Source organism: Rhinolophus hipposideros (assembly GCF_964194185.1).
Source record: "Rhinolophus hipposideros genome assembly, chromosome: 18".
NCBI lineage: Eukaryota > Metazoa > Chordata > Mammalia > Chiroptera > Rhinolophidae > Rhinolophus > Rhinolophus hipposideros.
The window spans coordinates 30,508,458-30,532,192 of NC_138064.1; the positions used below are offsets into that span (position 1 = coordinate 30,508,458).

At 40.4% G+C, this 23,735-nt stretch overlaps 1 protein-coding gene across 1 annotated transcript in view; it reads left to right on the plus strand.

Moving 5' to 3' along the window:
• Positions 1-20,566: 20,566 nt before the first annotated feature.
• SLC25A13 (solute carrier family 25 member 13) overlaps positions 20,567-23,735 on the plus strand; it is a gene marked incomplete at its 5' end in the record, with an annotated part of 178,291 nt that continues 175,122 nt past the window's right edge. Inside the window, 2 exon segments of the mRNA XM_081079534.1 lie at positions 20,567-20,726; positions 20,729-20,763. Of these exon segments, the coding sequence (XP_080935660.1) occupies positions 20,567-20,726; positions 20,729-20,763 (195 nt within the window).

Consider the following 23,735-nt stretch of genomic DNA (forward strand, 5'->3'; position numbering starts at 1 on the left):
AAGGAAATCTGTTGACAAAGTTAATAAGCTTGCAATCAATTGCTGGCCTTGTTTTTCATCCTTAAGTATCCCATACCTTTTTTCACTCTTGTTGCAGTTATTGACTGAAACATTTGTATTTGTCTCTCACCAGACCAGAAAAAAAAAAAAAGATCATGAAAAGTAGGAGACTTGTAGCTAATTAAAATCCAAAATAGAAGAGTAATAGTCACCTCCAAGTTGATAAGTTGATGTCTTCCCTATTCATCTAAGCTATGGAACTCCTCATCTGGTGTGCTCGGCATAATAATGACTCCCCAAAGATGTCCTCATCCAAATCTCTGAAACCTGTGACTATATTACCTCATGTGGTCAAAAGCACTTTGCAGATATGATTAAACTATGAGAAGGAGAGATTTATCTTGGGGGAATTTTTAGTGCACCCAGTGTAACCATGAAGGTCCTTGTAAGCAGAGGCAGAAAAGAGTTCAGTCAGGGAAGGGATTTGAAGATGCTAAACTTCTGGTTTTAAAGATAGAAATAGGAACGGTAAGCCAAGGAACTCAGACAGCTTCTGGAAGCAGGAAAAGGCAAAGAAAATCAGTCTCTGCTGAAACCTCCAGAAAGAATATAGCCCTGGCAACACCCTGATTTTAGCCCAACAAGACTAAATTTGTACTTTTCTGACCTCCAGAACTAAGTGATAATAAACTTGCAATGTTTTAACTATGAAATATGTGATAATTTGACACAGCAGCACTAGGAAACTAATATACCAAATCACCTACATTATTTTTTTCTCATTCTTCTCTCTATCTGACATTCTGTTGTTCAGTTGATTTGTTGATTGTTCCTTTGCCACTCCCTTAGGAATATAAATTCCACAAGATGAAGCAGTATAGCCTCAGAAAGAGTCCATTGCATGTCATAGTGAGTGAATGAATTACTAATGAGGTTGTTGAAATGGTTTGACATTATTCAATGACACCAGAGAACACAAACATGGTATTCATTCTGATGCATTCTTAGGAATCTACTAGGCACCAAGCAACATGGGAAGAGTTGGAATGGAGAAAGGTATAATCCCTGCCACCCAGATCTCAATCTAATTACATGGAATAATGATGTAATATTGATTCTAAGATTGTTTTCACTGTTGAGTATCTTTTCACATGTCTATTGGCATCTGTATGTCTTCTTTGAAGAAGAATCTATTCGGGTCCTCTGCCCATTTTTTAATTGGATTGTTTGGGGGTTTTTTTTGTTGAGTTGTATGAGTTCCTTATATATTTTGAATATTAGCCTCTTATCGGAGGTGTTTGCAAAAAATCTTCTCGCATCCCGTTGGCTGCCTCTTTATTTTGTCGACGCTTTTTTATTCGCTGTGCAGAAGCTTTTTCGTTTGATATAGTCCCATTCATTTATTTTAGCTTTTCCTTCCCTCGCCTTTGAGGTCAAATTAATAAAATCTTCTTTGAACCCAAGGTCCCTAACTTTAGTACCTATGCTTTCTTCTATGCAGTTATATTGTTTCAAGTCTTATGTTTAGGTCTTTGATCCATTTTGTGTTAATTTTGATACACAGTGACCGATAGTTTCGTGGTTACCAGAGAGTAATGGGGCAGGGGGTGGTAGATGAGGGTAAACGGGATCAAGCATATGGTGATGGAAGGAGAACTGACTCTGGGTGGTGAACACACAATGTGACATATAGATGATGTATTACAGAATTGTACACTTGAAACCTATATAAATTTACTAACCATTGTCACCCCAATAAATTTTAATTAAAAAACAAAAAAATTTATTGTTTTCAAGCAATTAAAATGTAAATGTAAAAGCAATGTTTTGGAAGTCCATGTTTTAAAAGAAAAACATGGTGAAAATAGTGGTGGAGGGTATTGGCTTTAGACTCAGGACATTTAGTTAAGAATCCTTATTCCTCCACTACTTTCCCCAGGGTGACCTGGGGTCATTACTTAATTTTCCCAACCTTAGTTCCTTCTCAGTAAAATGGAGACAATGAGCTGCATGCCACAAGGGCTTTTTTGAAAATTAAATGAGAAAATATATACAAGAGACTTTAGTGTTAGGCCTGGCACAAAATAATAGCTCATTAAGTGATAACTTAGAGTCTGATTCATTTCTCAGTGTTCAGAGGCAATTTTTATAAAACCAGATGATTTGCTAACCTTCTCTCACTAGGAACCTCTCTGGAGTTGAGTTATCTTATTTGGAAGAGCTTTGCTTCCCACATCTCCTCACTACTTTCTCCATTCCAAAATCCAGAGTTTCTGCTCAGAGCAAAAATGATTTGCCAAACCAGATTCTGTCAGCTAGGGTTTCCCTTTGCCTATTTTCCTTCAAAGGATGGACTCCAGCCAGAAAAACGGTTTTGGAGGTTAGCTAAGAGCCTCTCCAACTAAAAACACAAATGTGGTTTGGGAGCACCATAAGATGGCAAAAATATAAGGACACAATGAATCTTTCTTTGTGGTCAAGATGGATGAGCTACATTTGTTAGGGCAATTTTGTTTGCCTGTGGTTTTTTTCCCCAATTTTTTTTTAACACTGTACATCAGCATAAAATCCCTCATTGTTTATTTTCTACTGGATCTTTTGCAATATGACTTTCACTGTTTTCTTTCCAGCATCTCACTGCCAAACTGATTGGAAAGGCAGCTGATTCAACCTCCCAAAAGTTAAGTTGTGAAGTTAAACACATATGCCAGGTTTTCTCTTTATTAACACAAAAAAAATGATTTGTCTCATTTCTCTTCCATCTAACTGGACACGCAAAAATACTCAATCTCATGTTCAGAATTCCCATCAGCTAATGGGGGTAACAATTAAGAATGATCAATTCCCTTAATTCTTTTAGGGTTTAAATGATTCGCTTGATGTGGAAGCATACATGTCTCCTCTCCTTCGTTTCCTGAATAAAAGGAAATCAGGTAGCAGTCACATTCCTGAGCCCAGAGCTGCGAAATGGGGTTATCACATGTAACCTCCTCGTATGCTGGAGTCTTTCAGAAAATCGAATCTTCCTCCTGGGTGAAGGGGCTTAGTAAATATGGCACCTCTCCCCACGTGTTATGACAGCTATCCAGGAATCAGTAATAAGGTCATTTTCCTTTTGGAGAGGTGGGAAATTCAAGGAGAGTGGTCTGTGGAGTCATGCTTGGAAGGATAGACACCTGGAAGAGTTCATATGATTTATGATGATGGGCAGTGGCCATGGGCTGCTGTTAACCGCAGCACAGCCTCCCCTCAAGCCTTTCTCGTTTGCCTGCTGAGACTCACATGGAACCCCAGTAGGCACAGGAGGTGGTATGTAATTCCTGGGCTCTCAGAAGGTAACAGAAGTCAACTTCAAACCCTTGTGAAAGAATTCAGGCTGTTTAACAGTGGGGATTTTTCCATCAAGGCATGTGAATGAATGTGAACCTCCCTCTTTTAGAAATATAAACCATGGTACATATTTTGCCAAGTGTGTTAGTGTATGTGAAGACTGGAATCTGTCCCTATCTCAGGCTACTAAATTCAGTTCAATTCATCATAACTATTTGTTGAATACCTCCTTTTTATATTGCTATGTACCTTACTCTGGTCAAAGCAGAAATGAGTGATGAAGTTAGAAGGAAAAGTAAGTCACATTGATACATATGTATCTGCTTTAATTGTTTCTTAAATATTCCTCACAACAACACTGACAGGTTGTGCGGTTTAGATTAAAGGTCATCTCACGTAATGGAGAGTCAAAATGGTCCTTAAATGAGATAGAAATCTCTTATGTAAGAGTCCAGAAGTAGGTGCTCCAGGATTAGGTTAATGATTCTGGGACCCAGGCACTTTCTATCTTGTTGCTCAGCCATCCCAGGGTGTTACTCTCATCTGTGTGGTCCAAGATGGCTCTCCACCCCATTGCATTCCCTCCTCTTACACACACCACTTCTGTTCATAGCCTGTTTGCCAAAGCTTAGCCTCATGGCCAAATCTACCTGGAAATATAGGCTTTATTAGCCACATGCCAGGCTAAAAAGCAGAAATTCATTCACATGAAAGAAAAGTGAAAAAAGATATTGTGGAACATAGATAGTTATAATGATATTCATTTTACAGTTATGAAGCTGATAGTCATACAGGTTAAATAACCTTCCCAAGATCCACGGATTTCATTACACTATACTGCCTCTCTGTGACGCTATGCAATAGTTGCTTTGGGCTTTTGTCTAAGCAATTCCTACCAGAATAGAGCCCTGGAAATGCCAGAATCATGCATTTCCACAATAAGTTCTGTATCCTTTAGATAAAGGGAAAAAAGGCTGTGATGAAAACTATTTAATGTAGAGAACTTAACAGGCTCAAGGACTCTCAATCAGTAAAGAAAAACAAGGTTCTGAGAAAGTGAACGACAGGAAGAAGTCCAACCAACCAAGCACAAGAGTGGCGAGGTAGGTGGGTAAAACTTAACTGGGAGAAGTCACGGCATGGCCCTCCCTCTCTCTGGCTTATACCCTCATCATGACAATGGTCACTGTCACAACTACTCATCTCTGCCATGGAAGCAGCCATAGATTAGACAATGCATAAACAAATGGGTGTTGCTATGTTTTAATTCAATTTTATTTATGGACTCTGAAAATTTACCTTCCATATGATTTTTACGTATCACAAAATATTATTCGTCTTTTGATTTTTCAACCACTTAAAAATGTAAAAATCACGTGCTGAGCTCATTTGGAAATAGATGATAGGTACCTCCATACCATGGACCACTTACTCAGCTACTAAAAGAAACAAACTCTTGATACATGTAACAACTTGGATGGATTTCAAGAGTGTTATGCTGAGTGAAAGAGTCAATCTCAAAAGTCACATACTGTATGATTCGATTTTTGTAACATTCTCAAAATGACAAAATTACAAAGATGGAGAATTGAGTAGTGGTTAGGGTTTGGGGTTAGAGGCCTGGTTGTGACTACAGAGGGGTGCCATGATGGAAATCTTTGTGATTATGGAATAGTTCTATGTCTTGATTAAGGTGGTGACTACATGAATCTACGCATGTGGTAAGAAGGTGCACATGGGCACACACACACACACACACACACACAGTGCAAATAAATTTTCTGGCTTTGATATTGTATTTTAACTATGTAAAAATGTAACCATTGGGGGAAACTGGGTTGAAGGGTACAGGGCTTCTTCTGTACTATTTTGTAATTTTATACAAATCTATAATTATATCAAAATAAAAATTTAAGTAAAAATCAGAAAATGGACAGTGGGTTGGATTTGGCTCATGGGCTGTAGTTTGTCAACCACAGAACTCAGACAAACACATTTGCAGTAGCTACAATAGGAAAAAAATTAATAAGTATATAAGGTTATACAAGTCAGTAAGAAAATGACACGGAACCCATTTTTAAAAAATGGACAAAGTCTATAAGTAATTCACAAAGAAATTCAAATGGCCAATAAGGGTATAAAAATGGTTTAAACAGTCCAGAGATATAAAAAAATTACCACAAGCTTTTCGCTACAGGATCAGAAACATTCATACTTTTAAAACAATATTATCAAGTGTTGGCAACCTTGTGAAGAAATAGTGTTATAGGAGAGTAAATTGGTGAATTAATTTCAAAAGATAATTTGGTGGTTTCTACAAAAAAATTAAATAGATATCCCTTTGGTGCACCAATTCCATAGCTTACAATTAGTTCTCTGGATATACGTACACAAGACCACAAAGATAGGAGGGTAAGAATGTTCACTATAGTTTAGTTGGAGTTTTTAAAAGTTGCTTTATTGAGCAAAGGTTTACATATCATAAAATTAGCTCATTTTAAGTATATAAATCAATGGTTTTTAGCAAATTTACAGAGTCATGCAGCCATTACTGAAATCCAATTTTAGAACATTTTCATCCCCTCTAAAAGATCCCTCATACCAATTTACAGTCACTCCCTGTTTTTACCCCCAGGCCTAGGCAACCACTAATTAATTTTTTCCTCTATAGAGTTGCCTTTCCTGGATATTTCTCATAAGTACTGCATTTTAATTTTAATTGGGACATGCCCAATATTTATCAGCATAAAATTTATTTCACTAGTGCTCTAGTATTACCTATAGACATGATTTAAAATCATGCTCAAATTTAGCTGAAAGGCATCAAGACTACAGCTTCAGTAAGGAGGAGATTTAAGGCTGTGAAAGAGCATGTAAGACAAATGGGTATTAACGTATTTGCATGTATACCATCTTCCTTCAAATTTTTATAAACAAAATCAGTTGAACTTTGTCATGGAGTAATGCCGTATAACTGTGACACTGTTCCCCATCAATAGGGGACACAAAATTGATCTGTGTATTTTCAAAGCAGGAGGCATTGGTACTTTGACAGACTTCTATTACAGTGACAGTACTCTCATTATGCCAAATGTCTAATGTACACCTAATGATTGTATTATACACAGAAAGCTGTTATGCACTGATTACCAACTGCCGTTTATAATCTTTTGAATGCATTTTCTGATGCTGAAAACATGATGAAAAAAGTCACAAGAGGGAGAAAATGGAAGAGAAAGTGATCCAGAAACAATGGGGCTTCATATAGCTCCATGTGGCTACATCAAGCTTCATGATGTCTGGGAGTCTTTGACAAATTCTAGAAGCATGATAAATTTCTAGGCTTAATGGCAATAAAGCCAATAGTAGCCTATGATTTAATATGTATGTGTGTGTCAGGATTTTGGTAACACCTGATATTATGAATCCTTTGAGACTTAGGCCTGCTGGCAACTGCTGAGCTTACTACAACTCAACCACAAATCATCAGTCATCCAAATCAATTAGAGATCAATTTTTCTGCTTATTTAAGTGTTTAGGGTTCTTTTCTATGTTTGCTAAGATCTAATTATATTTTCAAATATTTGAGAGGTTCAGTAGAGAGGGAAAATAAAAGGACTCAGTTCCTTTGAGCAGGGTAGGTGTTATAGGTTCCTGAAAATTGAGCCATCGTGCTAGGAAGCAGGAAGCATGGGACCAGATAGGGAAACTCTGCTATCTCCTTCCCATGTGGCATTAGAAGGCAATCATCGTGAAAGAAAGGTGACAGAGTAGTAAAAATAGAGGAACATCTTCCCCATGGTGGGATGAACAAAGTTTGAGAAGAACCAAGGGAAGAGAGTGGGAAAATAGTTTAAGAAACTGAAACTAGTTTAGCTTGACTAAAGCAGAAGTTGCAGGGAAGAAAGTGGCTAAAGGTGAGGCTGAAGAGGTAGGCAAGGGCTGGTAAGCATTGTTAAAGTCTTGGGAATTTATTTAAGGACAATAGGAGACATTAGAAGATTATGAGTAAAGGAGTGGCCTGAGGATGTTTAGATTTTTAAGATTCGCTCTGGGTGCAGGATAGAGAATGGTATGGAAGAGAATGAGGCTGGACGTAGGGAGACCGATTAAAAGATTATATCAGAATTCCTTAGGAGAGGTGATCATGCTTGCACTACCACAGTACAGTGGTGATAAAGAGAAGAGATATTTATATGATGAAATCTACAGCACTTGAATCTATAGTAATTGAATAGATGTGGAATGTGAGAGACAGAAGAGTAAAGGATGACCCCTGTGTTCCATTCATTGAGTCAGATATCATATGGGAGGGGCTGGTAAGGATGGTGTCCAGTTTAGACACATTAAAGTATTAATGACCAGAAGGCAAACACATAAATAATTATTATGAGCCTGAAGCTCAGGAAGAGAAATAAAGAAAGAGATAAAAGTTTTAGAGTCAGACATTGAAGCTGTGGGGGGAGATGAGATGAGATGAGATGAAACTTTGGGGAAATTGGGACCCAGAAAAGGTGAAAATGTCACAAAGATAATATTATTGGAGTTGGGATCACACCAAGGTCTTCTGACTCCCAGTAAAGTTGTCTTGCCTAAGGAAGGGAGAGCAACCCAGCATGGTAGTTGAGATTCCCCGGCTCAGGAAGCAGACAGCAAGCCATTTGAATCCCAACATGGCCTTCTATAAGCCAAGAGATATTGTGCAACTGACCAGCAAGCCATTTGAATCCCAACATGGCCTTCTATAAGCCAAGAGATATTGTGCAACTGACCAAGTCTCTTTACGCCTTACTTTTCTTTTCTTTCTTTCTTTTTTTTTTTTTTTTTTGAGCCCACTGGCCCATGTGGGAATTGAACTGGCAGCCTTCGGAGTTAGGAGCACAGAGCTCTAACCGCCTGCGCCACCGGGCCGGCCCACGCCTTACTTTTCTTACACTATATGGTAAGGAGATAATAATATCAGCTTCAAGGATATTGGATATTAAATGAGAAAGCATATCTAAAGCATCCAAGTCAGTGTATGACACATAGCAGGGAATCAATAAATAGTAGTTCTTACTATCATGTTCAATAAATAGAAGGAAAAAGTTTTTTTTGAAAACCATTGCATACAGATTACGTTGAATAATATATATTTTAATATTCAAATTTAAACATAATCAGCTCTGACTTTTAATCTTTATTTAAACTGCTTAATTTTAATTTATACGAACTGTCACTTTTCCTTTAAACAGTAGTTGTACTATTGGGGTTTGTTTAACAGAAGATCAAACTTTATGTGGCTAGAGAAGACAATTTGCATTCTGTTTTGGAGTAACTCTGCCCAAACTGAAAAAGACACAAGAACCACTTCCAAAGTCACACTTATTTACATTAGGGGCTATTGGTATTATATTAAAAAAACAGTGAATTTCTCTACAAAGAGTAAAGTACCACGTTTGACAGGAAAGTGCCTACAACATGGCAGTACTGTTTAATCTATTTTGGGGAAGAAAGAACCCATCCAGAAAGAACATAATAAATATGCTAAGTTTATACAATATGTGCTCAGTGATAAATATTCTAAGCATGTACTTCAATAATTCTCTCATCAGAGCAGCCTTGTTACCCCTACCATCAGCAGATACTGATAATTAATCAACTGAAGTGAATCTTTACAGAATAAACAAATCTGTTATACATGAATGATGATTATGTCTCTTTCAGTTGTGAAGGCTTTTCATAACTTATTCATGTCAACGTTATGAAGACTTTTCCCTTAAGCAACAAAATCTCCTTTTGGATGAGACCTGTTTTTGGACTGTTTCTGGTGATCAGTGGCATTTCAGCCATATCCAATGGATGTAGGTTATTTTAGAGAGCATATGGAGGTTCTGGGGTGTTATTCCATTCTATCCCCCAGGAGGGGGAGAGTGGACCTCTTAATCTGTTTCACAAACATTTGCAGTCTTGCTGGAAGAGCAGGGACGATTTGTCCTGACTGCACTCATAGAAGTGGACATGATAGCTATTGTATCCTGATGGGAGCACAGAACTCTACTGATAAACCTCTCCATAGGATACTTTGCAGCTTATGAACATAGACATTAACTTCTGTGGCTAAGGAATATGGAAAGGATTATGCCAGGCAAAGAGTGGCTTCAGTTGGTCCTGAAGAAAATAACAACAGCCTCATGAGTAAAATACACAGATATACTCCAGTTCCTAATACCATATTCATGATCATATTAAAGATAATTCTCCGTAGGTAGCTCCATTTTTGCACATATTATGAGCAGAGGTTCTGATGGCCTCTGCTCCAAATTATTTTATCAGGACATTTGTATAACTAACAGCTTTGGATATTCCTGGACATAGAACTGCATGCTTACTGTCCCTTATAAAATATTTAGGTTCCCTAACTCAGGGTTCCTCTCCTGTAGTGCAACCCATTGCAGTGGTTGTGCAGGTATCACTTCACTCTCTTTGTGTCACCCTGTGGGAAGTGGAGCTTGGGGAAACCAAGCTGATATTCTGGCTGTTGCTATTACTGAGTAATAAACTGTCTTTTGTCTCTGACCCAGGAGTCTTATGTCTTCTGCCAGCATTCACAAAACTTGCCAGCAGGTAGACTAACATCTCAGACCCTTTATAGTTCTTAACAATAGATTTCAGCATGTCTAATATTTAATATGAGTTATTTTCATGAGTTATTTTAATGAACGTAAAAATTTGCCTTTGTGGTTCCAGTCTTTCTAAAATGAAATTTAGGATACAGAGAATTGGTCTGTAGTCAGTACAAAGGGAAGATATTTCTGGAAGTGATATGGAAATCAAAATAGTCAAAGCATGTTCTAAATCATCCACCGTACAGAAAATTAGAAAATACTTGTCTTTATTTTAATGATCAATAAAAAACAAAACCCCAAGATGAAAAATAGAATAATGTTTTCCTAAAGAGTCAGACAAAGTTTCAAAGTAGGAAGAGAACTTAAAAATGAGTTGATTCAGAGGTGTAAATGTCTAATTATTTGGTTGTTTTGTATAGCTGAAACTAATTTTAAAAATGAGTTTATTCAACTGATTCCCTCATTTAAAAAAAAAAAAAAAGAAGAATCTGAGGACGAACTCTCATTGATTTCCTTTCATTGTCCATAATGGCTTTTATAAACTTCTTCTATATTCCTTAGACACTTAGAACAAATTAGATATACAAAGGTATTCATTATGTTTTACTTATGATAGATAAAAATTATAAATTACTTAAATACCCATCCATCGGAGAATAGTTGAGGTATTGGTAAATTTTTATGATATTATATTAGGTAGTCATTCATAATTGTTTTTCAAGAATATGTAATGACGTGATAAAATGCTTGTTATATATTGTTAAGTGAGATAGTGAGATACACGAGTCGTGTTATCCCAGTAATATAACTCATCCTTATAGCACACACTCATACATAAAAAACAACTGAAAGAAAATTATTTTAAAATATTAAAGTAGTTATCTCTGGGTTAGGGGAATATGGATGAGATTTATTTTTCTTTTTCATTGCCTTCTGCATTGTCAAAATTCCTTGTAATCTAACCAGAATTTTTAAAATTTATCAATTAAGCAATAAAATCAAAATCCTATTCCCAGGTAACTAACAGTAAAGCTAATTTTTTGCTTAATTCACCATGGGGCTCATTCAAGCTTTTCTCCTTTTCATTTATAACTCTTTTCACCAATGAGAAAGTGCATTTTGCAAAGTAATGTGGGGAGGTAGAGTGAAGATTTGATTCCTCAGCCTGCTACACCATCCTGCCTCTTTTCCAATTTATCATACTCTATCCTTATGCAAAGTCACATATCCTGAAAATTCCTAGAATTTTCACCCCTGGGGACTCCCGCCAGTGCCCTGACGTTGTGGAACTTCTCTTAGCTTGCTGCCTAATGGCACAACTGAGTACAAATTTGTGACACACAAGGCAAAATGTGTTCTTGACTCATTCCCATCTCCTCCACCAATCTCCCCCTTTGCTGCATCAATTTCTGCACCCTCTTTATATGCGCAAGCGCACACACAGGTAACTCTAGCTTTAAATCAGTGCTATCCAATGGCAATTCAAGCTGAGCCACTACGTCATTTAACATTTTCTACTAGCCACATTAAAATGTGAAAACAAACGTGAAATTAATAACAATATTTCATTTAACCCAATATGTCTAAAATATTGCTATTTCAACGTCATAATACAAAAAAAATTTAATATTTTACATCTGCTTCCATCCAAAAATCTTTGCAATCCAACGTGCATTTTATGTTTTTAGTACATCTCAATTCACACAAGCCACGTCTCCCGTATGGAGCTTGTGGTTATAGGATTAGAAGGCAAAGCTCCAGAGAGATTCTCCCTCCACAACTTCTGTTCCATTCAGAAATGTAAATGCCTCGTGGTGACTTTTTGGGTTGGCTCTACCCGGACTGCCATCTACACTTAACCGGTGGCTTGAGAGGAAATTGCTTGTCACAGATTGTGACACACACATTGAGGTAGATCAGATACCTTTTGTTATTCCACCACACAGAGTAGGTTGTCACTTATCTGACCTATGAATCTTGCCAGAATGGGTGACTGGATCAAGCGGAGGTCAGCTACCAGCCACCTTATTAAAGGACAGTGTGCAATTTAAGTATGGAGCTATCACTGTCCTGAACACACCGCCCTCCTCACCCTCAGCAAAGTAAGTGGTTTCTTATTCCACCTTGTGTCTGAGCTTGGCTGGCTGAGACTGGCTGTTTGTCTCAATGAATCAGGACAAGAAAATAGAATGTTACTACTTAATTGAGCCTTTTCAAAATTAAGTGTACTCCTTTCATTGGTGAAAGAAATAATTGAGTCCTGGGTAGGAGAATTTCATTTTAATTAAAAATCTTAATGTTTAAAGATCTTCTTTGCCGCACTACCCGTACGACCTAAAATGAATTAGCTCTGGCACCTGCAAGAGTCCTCGGAAGTTAATTGTACTGGCCTCTGTTTTCAGCAGCAGATCCCTAATAGACTCAGGTGTTAGGAGCATGAAGATGAAGCACAGCAAACGCTGGTGGCCCTGAGGCTGGAACGGTGATTGTGTCCTACTGACAGATGAGTTCAGACAGGAACAATCTGGCCCCCTGTCTTCAAATTAGAAAGCTAGCGCTAACACTGATAGGTTGTTCTTAAATACTCAAGTGCTTCAATGTTCTCTGCCTCATTGCAGTTTACATTTCTAGCTTCAAAAATAAATTTTCCAATTCTTCTAAATTCTTCCCCACCCTCATGTTTCCCTGCTTTGGAAAGATCCTGAGATAGTAAGCCTAGCATAAGTAGTCTTCGTCTGAGTAATAGAATACTAGAATGTATAACACTAGAATAGAGTCATGGTGTACTAGAGCCGGAAGGATTCTCAGAGGACAGTTGCTCTGACCCTCTCATTCTAGTATTATTATTTATTACATATTCTTATGTGCAAAATGATTTATGTGCGTTCAATTCAATAGTATAGGAACCTTGCAAAATGGGTATTTTTATTTGTTTTTTAGGTCAGGAGACTGAAGCTCAGAGGTTAACAACTGTCCAAAGGTTGCACAGCCATAAGTGGTGGAGCTGGGACTCAAATAAAGCTCTATCTGATTTCTAAATCACCATATCAGCTGAAGCTGGTTAGACAGAGAGATAGACTGACAGGGAAATGATAAGAAGAACCAGGGCTAGAATTTACATAATGCAACTAGTTCTCTTTTTTTCTACATCTTGATTAGCTGTTCAAAAGAGTGCAAAAGAGAGAAATGATATCTACACAGAGTTTTGTTGTTGTTGTTCTGTTTGTTTCTTTAATAAACACATAGGTCTCCTTAAACAGTTTTGGTAAAATTGTTCTGTGGAGCATCTAATTATTGAAAAATTATGGAGCTCTTGATCAAGAGTTACAGGAATTCTTGCAAAAGAAACGGCTACACTAGACGAAATGCTCCATACTACAGATAGCCAGGGTCGGACAGTATCTTGGACACATCAGTGGCTGCTGCTCCTTCAGACACTGGCCTGTTCTGAGGTGTCCCTCCTGAGTGTACTGAGAGGCCAGTGTGGCCCAAGCTTGATTTGCCACTGCAGTGAGTGGTATTACTGGGCCCAGGGAACCTCAGCCTGATTCATAAACGCAGATTTGGGCTTGGCGCAGGACCATGGGTATTCTGGTTCTGGGCCATAGAAACTGGGCTCAATCTCTTCAAAGACTGTCAACGTAATTTCCTTGAGCAGTCAGTTTTACGTTACTGGGATCGTATGGGACTATGGTTAAAGCTACCAAATAATCTACTCTAAGAACTCCTATTTCTCTAAGATTTGCCACATTAGCGATAACATTTTCAGAACAACTTGTGGTAGGCAGTGATGGCTCCTCAAAGATGTCCACAATCTTGATCCCTTGAACCTGTGAATATGTTACATTGCATGGCAAAAGAAAATTAACGTAGCAGATGGAATTAAAGTTGCTAATTTTTATGGGCTGAATTGTGTCCCCTTCAAAATTTCTATGTTGAGCTACTAACCTCCAGTACCTCAGAATGGGACTGTATTTGGACATAGGGTCTTTAAAGAGGTAATTAAGTTAAAATGAGGTCGTTAAGGTGGGTCCTACTCCAATATGACTGGCGTCTTTTTAAGAAGATACAACACAGATATGCACACAGGGAAGTCATGTGAAGACAAAGGCAGAAGACAGCCATCTACAAACCAAGGAAAGAGGCCTCAGAAGAAACTAACCCTGCAGACACCTTGATCTCCAGAATTGTGAGGAATGAAGTTTCTGTTGTTTAAGCCACCCAGTCTGTGGTACATAGTTATGGCAGCCCTAGGAAACTAATACACTAATCAACTGACCTTACCATTGCAAGGTAATCCTGGATTATCTGGGTGAGCCTAATATAATCACACAGGTCCTTACATACAAAAGAGGAAGGCAGAGAAGGTGATCAGAGTGATGTGATATGAGAAGAATTGGACCCACTGTTACTGGCTTTGAAGATAGAGGAGAGCCATGAGACAAGGAATGTGGTGGCTTCTAGAAGCTGAAACAAGCAAGAGAATGGATTTTTTCCTCGAGCCTCCAGAAAGCAACACAGCCCTGCTGATTTTACCCATGTTGGACTTCTGAACTACAGAACTACAGATAATAAGTTTATATTGTTTTAAACAGTAAGTTTGTGGTAATTTGTTGCAGCAGCAATAGGAAACAAATACACCAGGGTTCCCAGCCTATCTGTGTAATACATAGGATATAAGCCATGAGCCTTGCTTCCGCATGGTTTGCATATCTGTTATACCCTTAGAAATTCTCGAAAATATCTTGCTCTATGTTATTTATCCACTTCTCTTGTTGGTGTTGTAGAAGAAACCAGAGACATTTTTCTCATGAACGGGTAGCTGGAATAAGGTATTGGGAAAGGAAACTGCTCTGGTCTAATGCCTTCACATAGGAAATTCAGAATAAGCTTAAAATTGTGTAGGAAACCAAATCATCACGATGACTTTAATGTAAACTTATACTTGTTGACCACTATAGGATAACCATCCTCAGTCTTTATTGGCCTTGGTGCCGTAGGGATGGATACGAGTTTATGTTTTTGATGCATACATTAAATGAATATTTACTGAGTGCCTTGTCGTGTTGCAGGAAGTGGGATGTGGCAATGAGCCAAAAAAGATGCCATCCCTACTTTCATTTTAATGGGAGAGGCAGATGATACATAAATAAATGTATTCCAGGGGATGATACGGGTTGGATGAAATCATGAAGGTGTAGGTGAATGAAGCAGAGACAGGAGACTTCTCTAAGGTGGTGACATTCACCAAAGATCTGAATTACAGATGTGTGACTTCTCTGAGGTCCAGGACTATGTCTTCTTCACATTTGCTTCTGTGCCAGGGTCTAGTCCTTACAATGTAGGGCAGGCATCGTGTTTAATACGAGAATATGAGGCTGAGTTGGCAGAGGTAGTGATAGTCAGACCCTGTGGAAGCATAAATAATGTATATAACCCCATGAATAATGCTCAGCATCAGCTACCTGCCCAATCGTTCTTAAAAGTCCTTTCTGTTCTTGGAGTATACAGCAATCACATAACTCCTTCAGCTTAGAGTTGTTTTGGGGTACTCTGTGCCATCTATCACCCTGGTAACAATGTAAGAGACTTTCACTAGTCACCACTGTAGGCTGGGGACTTGCATTGAAATTGAAAATGGGTATTCATCCTTAAATTTGCAGTGGCGATATCAGGTTTTAAAGGTTTTCTTTGCCTCCTGCAATGTTCTGTATAACCTGAGTGCTTGTGAATTTAATCATTCATCACTGAATTGGGGTATTTGACTATTGAGCAGGACACTGTCACAAATTATATTATAAAGTTAATCATTGTGATTCTTTTTTCCCAGTAGACCTCTAGTGGCTGCTATTATGATCCCCACTTCCATTTTGGGGTAACTTTCAATGCACCTTTTATACTTGGTGAAAATTAGGGTCCACCTGTGTTCTGCTAAGGGTGGGCGCACTTGTTCATGTGCTTGTGTGTACCTGCTCTGCTCTCAGAACCTAGCTGTTCAAGGCCTGGCTCTCAGAGCACAGCATCTCAAAGCTTTGGGGATTCGTTTTCAATCATACTTCTCAAGGTGTCTTAGGTTTCCTTATCCCGACTCACTTTCTCCCTGGCCTTCCTTCCCTTTGAACTCTAAAAATGTTGACATAGCTTTCCCCTTTGGACCTATTAAGAAGCTAGGTCATATTCATTTCTGACCTGCCTTTAGCGCACTCTCAGAGAAGGCTTATCGTGCTTGACCTGACCCTCCGCAGGACTCCAAAAAAGATGACTGCACAGAAGGGCTCTCTGTGTCCTTGAGTTGCTGAGTCTCAGCGGCAAGGTCGGAACTTGAGAGCTCTTAATTTACTTATTTCATGGTTCTCCTTTTGCTCTGTCACACACGTCCTTTACCAGCCCTGGCATTACTTTTGCAAAGTGCAGTCCACATAAGGGATCAGTATTGCAATGTATAGTTATGTGCCTACAGTTTCCAACATGTAGATGACATTCTCTGCAAGCATTTTTGCTGCAGAGTCTAACCTGGGGGCATGTCGGTAGTGGTAGTGGTGCCTTTTATTTGCTTGTTTGTTTTTCCATGGAGCTGAAGAAAATCAGATAGTTTAAAAGCATGGCCAAAGGGCATATACCCCGGGTTGAGCGTCTACACAGCTGCTCTGGGTAAGGTGGAAGCTCAGAGCAGGACATGCTGCCCACTTTTCTGAACTCCTAGAAATTGGGCCCATGCTCAGGCTGTGTGCTTGTTAGCTTTCCCCGTGACTTGAGTGAGCGGCTTTCCCAGCCAGCCAGGCTGGTCTCTGGTGCTACAAGACACAGGCGGCTGTCAGGCTTGTATTGGTTTCCTCAGCGTGCCATAACAAAGTATCACAAACTGGGAAGCTTCAAACAACAGAAATGTATTCTCCCACAGTTCTGGAGGCTAGACTGTGTCCTAAATCAAGGTGTCCTCAGGGCCACCCTCCGAGACTCTGTGTAGATTCCTTCCTTGCCTCTTAGCTTCCGGTGGTGGTTGTTGGTCCTTGGTATTGCTTGACTTGTAACTGCCTCACTCTAATCGCTGCCTTTTTAATACATGGTATTCTCCCAGAATGCCCCTGTGTCTTCTTATTAGGACACCAGCCATAGAGGTTTAAGAGCCCACTCTACTTCTGTATGACCTCATTTTAACTAATTACATCTCAATTTCCAAATAAATCACACTCTGTGGTAATGGGCATTAGGACTTTAGGGGGACACAATTCAACCCAAACAGGACCTCTTCAGTTGAAATTCAGTTGCCAGCTACTTTGAAATGGGAGCGAAAAGGGTGGTCTGGGGACAGACAGGAGGGACAAGTAGGAGACAGTTTACTCATCAGAAGGGCACCTAAAGCTGTCAGGACAAGACAAAGTGGCAGGTGTCCAGCCAGCTTATTATACTTTCTCTTCGTAGCTGATGTTTCGTGTCATGCTATTGTTTGCAAGTCATCTGGAAGGCAAGGAACGTCTTTCTTGTTTCAGGGCTCGTGACAGTTGAACTTTTTGAAAATTTCATATTTTGGGGAATTCTAGAACAAAGAAGGAAGCTTCATTCACTGAGCCTGACTCCAAATGTAAGTTCCACTACACTTTTATCCGTATGTGGATATACTTGCATTTATAGTGTGATAGGTAGGTATGAGAGGTGGGCTAATGGACCCCATAAGCTGCCCATATCCTAATCTCTAAAGCCTACGAATTTACCTTATGTGCAGAGAGTTTGCAGATGTGATTAAGTTAAGGATCTGGAGTCTCTTGGATTGTCCGGGGGACCCTAAATAGCATCACAAGTGTCCTTATAAGAGGGAGGTCACCGACAGAAAAGGCCATGTCAGGGAAGCAGAGGCAAAAAGAAGATGCTATGTACACTGGCTTTGAAGGTGGAGGTAGGGGCCATGAGCCCCTAGAAAAAGCAAAGAAAGAGATTCTTGTTTAATTCTTCTGGAGATAGCATGGCCCCGTTGGCACCTTAATTTTAGCCCCTTAAGTCCCATTATGGAATTCTGATCTCCAGAATTGTAAGAGAATAAATTTCTGTTGTTGTAAGCCACCAAATTTGTGGTAGCTTTGGTAGAGCAGTCATAGAAAAATGTATACACAGATTATGAATCTTGTATTTAAATTTAAAAATATGACTCTCTCTACATACACACATAAAGCCATCAAGACTTGAAGAAAGTACAGTAAAATGTTAATAGTGGCTAACTCTGTTGGTAAGTTTATGAGTTATTTTTTTCAGCATTACTAAGATTTCCTGAGTCTTCCAAGATTTCAAGAAAAAAAAAAATCTAATAGATTCTTGATTTTTTTTAATGTAAGGGAATATTATTCAGTTTTAAAGAGTCTTAAAATTCTGACACATGCTACAACATAGATGAAACTTGAGGACATTATGCTATAATAAATGAAATAAGCCAGTTACAAAAAGACAAATACTATATGATTCCACTTTTATGAGGTACCTAGAGTAGTCAAATTTAGAGACAGAAAGTAGAATGGTGGTTGCCAAGGGCTAGGGGGAGGGTGGAATGAGGGCGGTTGTTTAAGAGGCACAGAGTTTTAGTTTTGCAAGATGAAAAGAGTTTGGAGATTGGTTGCACAACAGATGTGAATGTGCTTAATACTACTGAACCATACAGTTATAACTGGTTAGATAGATTTTATTTTATATGTATTTTATTACCTTTAAAATTTTTTTAAAGTTCATTTATACTATAAAAGGAGAGCTTCTGTTATGCTCTTAAAAATAAATATGCAGTATATGATGTGATCTTGGTTACATGAGGTTGTATTTTCTCTGCATCTTTTAAATCCCTTTGGAGCAACTAGGTCACCCCCTCACGTAATCTTTAGGCTCATCCGCTGGTATCCTTTTCTCTATTGGTTCTCCTGATTTTGCGCTTGTTTTTATTCTTTCACTCTTTGCTTGGTCATTTTCCTCTGCTTAGGAACATGTTCGAGTCTTTCAGGGCTTTGTTAGACCTCTTGAGAGTATGTTAATCAATTGTTCTTTTTTGAAATGCTCCTTTATTTGGCTTTTACAACATAATTTGTACATTGCACATACACTCTCCTTACAGACGGACACACACACTTCAAAACACTCGTGTGTTATTGATCTCTGGCGTCTTTCCAACATCCACATCCTCATGTGCAAGACATGTGCAAGACAATATGACTCCTTTCTCCCACACCCACATATAATCAGTTATCATGGCTGATTAATTTTGCCTCCTATATATTCCTCTAGCCCTATCCCATCTCTAGTGTCAGGTTCCAGCCTATCTTGTCTGGGTGTTCCAATAGTTCAGTCTTGCCTCATCCTCCCCACTGCAAGCAGACTGATCTATCTAAACGATAAATTGGTCACGCTATGTACTTTCTGCCTGAAAGCCTTTTAGTTAAGGTGCACACCCTTCAGCATGGCACCCAACACCCTCCATGACATAGTCCCTACCTGCCTGTCCAGACTCCTCTCCTTCTAGTCCCACAGCTCAAGTTACCTATCACGACCAACCACTTTCATAACGCTGTGGGCAATTTCTGGGCTTCCTACTTCTCATTTTCCTGCCACCTCACTGGACTAATGCACAGCCAGTTTATAGCATTTAGCTCAGGCATCCTCTTCTTTAAGAGTCTTCCCCAGTCCTCAGGGTTCCCATAGTGCCCTGGGAACAGGTTGTTACCTTAACAGGCAAGTTAACTATTTATATGTCCTCCTTCCGAATAGCCCTTAAGCTGTTTAAGGACTGGGACCATCTTTCAAGTCATGTTGGTATTCCTAGCATCTAGCACAGTGCCTGGCACATAGTAGGCACTCGCTCAGTGTTGATTAATTAAAATGATTAGTAAAAAAAAACCCACTTTCACTAATAGGTTATATTTATAATCCACAAAATATTGAAAGCCCTTTTCCCTGACCACCATTGCCTTAATTATAAATTTTGATGGCAGAGACAAATGAAATTCTGATGAAAAGGAATAAGATCTCTGGAGGTGATACATTTCATTTTTCCATTAAGATTTTCACCTATTTATTGTAGGGGAAAATGTAGGGCATTTTTTGGGGGGTGGGGAAGAGGTGGATCTTTTGACCTCTACCGTCCTAATCTAATATGCAGGTCTGGAATGTAGCCTCACAAATCTATGTTCTGCACGATATACATCTGTTTGGTACATCTAGTTTTCCAGATTTGACCTACAAGTGGGATTGCCAGGGACATGACTTTGCTATCTTCCCTTCAACTAGTCAATGCTTTTGGATCCATTATGACAATGCAGAATGGAGTTTCTTGAAAGGGAACCGACATGGAAAAGCTGGCTACACATGTGACCTAGTGTAGTTCTCAACTTTCCTAGGCTGTGTGACCTCTTGTGGGTCTTGGGGACCCTGTAGTAGCCCCTGGTACCAGCTGAAGCCCTTAGGAGTCCAACTGCCCCCAGGAGACAGGCTGGCACCCGTCCCGCTTCTCAGCCCCCGCAGGTCCCCGCTGCTGGACAGCTCAGCCGGGGTCACGTGCCGGCGTCCCGTCCACCGCCCGCGGACCCAGGCCCGCCCCAGCCGCGGGGCAGAGCCCGGGTGGATCACGCGCGCTGCAGCGGCCCGGCTGGGTCCAGCCAATGGGCTGGCGGCGCCCGCATGACCCGCGCGGGCGGGAGGGCGTGGGGAAGCAGGCCGGGCGCGCACGCCGCCGGGCAGTCTCGCCGCCTCCGCCGCCGCCGGGTCGGGAAGTGAGCCTCCAGGCCTGCAGTGCGAGCGCGGGGGTGAGACGGTCCCGCAGCCGCCGCACCTGGAGCGAAGCATGGCGGCCGCCAAGGTAAGCGTCGGCCCTTTGCCCCGAGCAACGCGCTGGCCGCATCCGGCCCGGAGGCGCTAGAGGCTCGGGCGTTCACGTGCCCGGTTGGTGCGCGGGGGAAAGCAAATGGAAGGGGGCGCGGGGCCGCCGTTCCACCTTGCAGCAGCGGGACGAGGGAGTGATCACCACTGCCCGGCAGGACAGGCAGCCCGTGCGGGCACCGAGGCCCGACCTTGCGGCAGAAACTTTGCAGGCTGCACCCTCCCACTTGGCCCGGGCGGGGAGTCGGTGCCTGATCGGCGCCAGGCGGGCGGAGTCAAGGCCGGCGAGGAGAAGCCGGGGCGCCCGGGGCGGGGGAGGGACCGGGGTCAGCAGGTCCCCCGGGCCACCCCAGCGCGCTCCTGCTCCTGACCCCGGCTGTAGTTGACCCGGGCTGCTGCTTTCAGGGGGCGCAGCCGGCGCTGAAGCCTGATCCTCTTAGGTTTCAAAGACTCCGCCCTCCCGCGGGTGAGGAAGTCACCTTGACTTCCGTTTTGGAGATGGCTTGGGAGAGTGGGCCTGCGCGAGTCTGCGGGCGAACTTCAGAGGACCCCCCCCCCCCACCCCGCAGCCCCCACCTTTCTCATCCTTCTCCCCACTCGCCCCATCTGACAACACTTACATACCGGCCTCTGAGCGTTTGAGAGGCTTCTTTTTAGAAATGACAAAACAGATTGTCCTGGGAGCCTCTAACTCCTGTGAAGTTCTACTTAAAAGGAATTCTGCGTAATGTGAATCATTCACTAACCCAGAGGAAAGGCAACTCCGACAGCTTGACCTTTCCTCTTTCACCATTTCTTGAAACCTGGACACCATTTCAGTCTCTTTGGACTCCATTTCAACTTTTCTGGCAGAATACCATATTTAGTCCCAATCACTTGAATCATTGGAATTTATTGCTTTTAATTTTAAGTTCATGAAGGCAGCCCTTTAATCAAGCCTATACAACTTCTTAGCTCATTTTAAGTGCAGTGAACTTAAATATACCCAACATTTCAAACATTTGTCCTTAATCAAAACTCTGTGATAACCCTCAGGAGGAAAACATGGCCAACACATCATATTCCTGTTTATTCAAGCAAACTAATCACATTTGCAATGGAAATTGTAAGCAGACAAATACATTTAAATGCTGTTCTATGACTTAAGTTTCTCCAGGCTCCCAAAATCTGCAGGCTTCTTCATGTTCTTAAACTATGTGTCCTAAGTGGCCTTTCTCTTTTCTGTAGTTACTCTGAGTTCCATCCACAGGAGTGTGCTCTGGATGTGTGTGGGTGCATTGTATGTGAACACACAGGTATATGTAACTGTTTCATGAAGATTCTCTGAAGATCACAGGGAGTCATTTTGGAAGCCACATTAACCCTTTCAAGCACAATAGCCCTTGATCTTTACTTTGCATTACATTTGGGTGAAATCAGAGTATATGGCTTGGTGTGAATTAGTTCCCTCCAGGTGACTTCTTCCAGGTGGGAGTAGATACCCATACTTTACTGTCATTTTTCTATATCTGTAGATGAACTAAATAAATTTACTTGATTTGGATGTAAAATAATTGAGCAACCTAGATTGAGAAATCTGCATATAATTGGGATATAAGACTGATTAACTAGTATGAAGTAAAATAAGTGACATGGCGGCAGGTTTAACTTTTTGGTTGTGTTTTTATTAAAGTGTCACATCATACCAATAAGTGCATTTGAATTTTAGCCAAATAGTGAGAGTCAGGGAAGATGACACATTTCATTTTTACTCTTTGGAAACTTGTGTTTTTGTTTTTTTCATTCATTTAAACTTGCCTCTTTTCAGGATGTTTGATGGCTCAAGTCACATATACATATATTTACAATCCAACCGGATATCAAAATCAAGTCAGAGTAGTTGAGAAAACCAGGATAAAGGGAAAGTAAGATGAAGCCAGGAATAAGGTTAGTAGAAAATACAGATGTACTTGTTAGAGGTGACTGAATTTTCTAGTAGCCAAAGCAAAGAGGAAACAATCAGTGAGGTAAGTTACTTACGAGAGAGGTTTCCTTGTACTGCTATCTGAGGGCAGCCTCTCCCTATGTCCTTTTACATGCTGTGAGCGAACTGTGTTACATACTACCTCGTGACCACAGATACATGTCTGTGGGTTCCCTAAGGCCATTTCTTATCATGTCCGTCATTGTAACTCAAGGGCAGTACAGTAAACGTACTCTTAAAAGGCCCCCACATGAGCTGTTCTGGTCTTCTGTAGTCCAAGAGTGCCCCTTATTTACGTAGTTGCCTTTGGTCACTAGATTTGTGGGGTAATTCTGTCTGCTAGTCAGTGATGGGCAGCATGAGTTACTGGTCATGCTTTCTGCTTTTTTTCTGGAGTGCAGATAGTATTATTCCATGTTGAACACAGAGCCAGAGGCTTAACAATCTCATCATCTTAAAACTTAGGAGCCTGACTAGGAGAGAAGCTCACCTCAATGGAGTATCTAAGAAATTGGGCCAAGATTCTTGAACTCTACAATTGTAGGTGCATGCCAGCACTCAATGTGGTGAATTGTTTGAATATTTAAGCAGATTTGTTGGTTTCTGGATGAATTTACCCACAACTAGCAGTTTCTTGATCTTTTGTCCATTTATTAGTTTCCTTGGTCTTTCATTTACTCAAATGTAACTACTTATTCATATCCCTCTTCTTATTAAATAGGAAGGCTGAGAACCTAGTCTTTACTCTGCTTTTTGTTTCGATTTCTACACGAAGAGTAATACTTAATGATGCAAGAGGTATTTGATTTTTTTCATGAAGTAACATTGATCTAAATCTCTTGGTGTTGCGAGAAGAACTCAAAAGGCTTCCATTCTCTCCTGCTTACTTTTGTAGGAAGGAATGGATGGGGGAAGAGGCAAGACCCATTGCAGTGATAGGAAACAGCACATGAAAGGCAGAGAATTGAGAGCACATACTACAGTTAGGG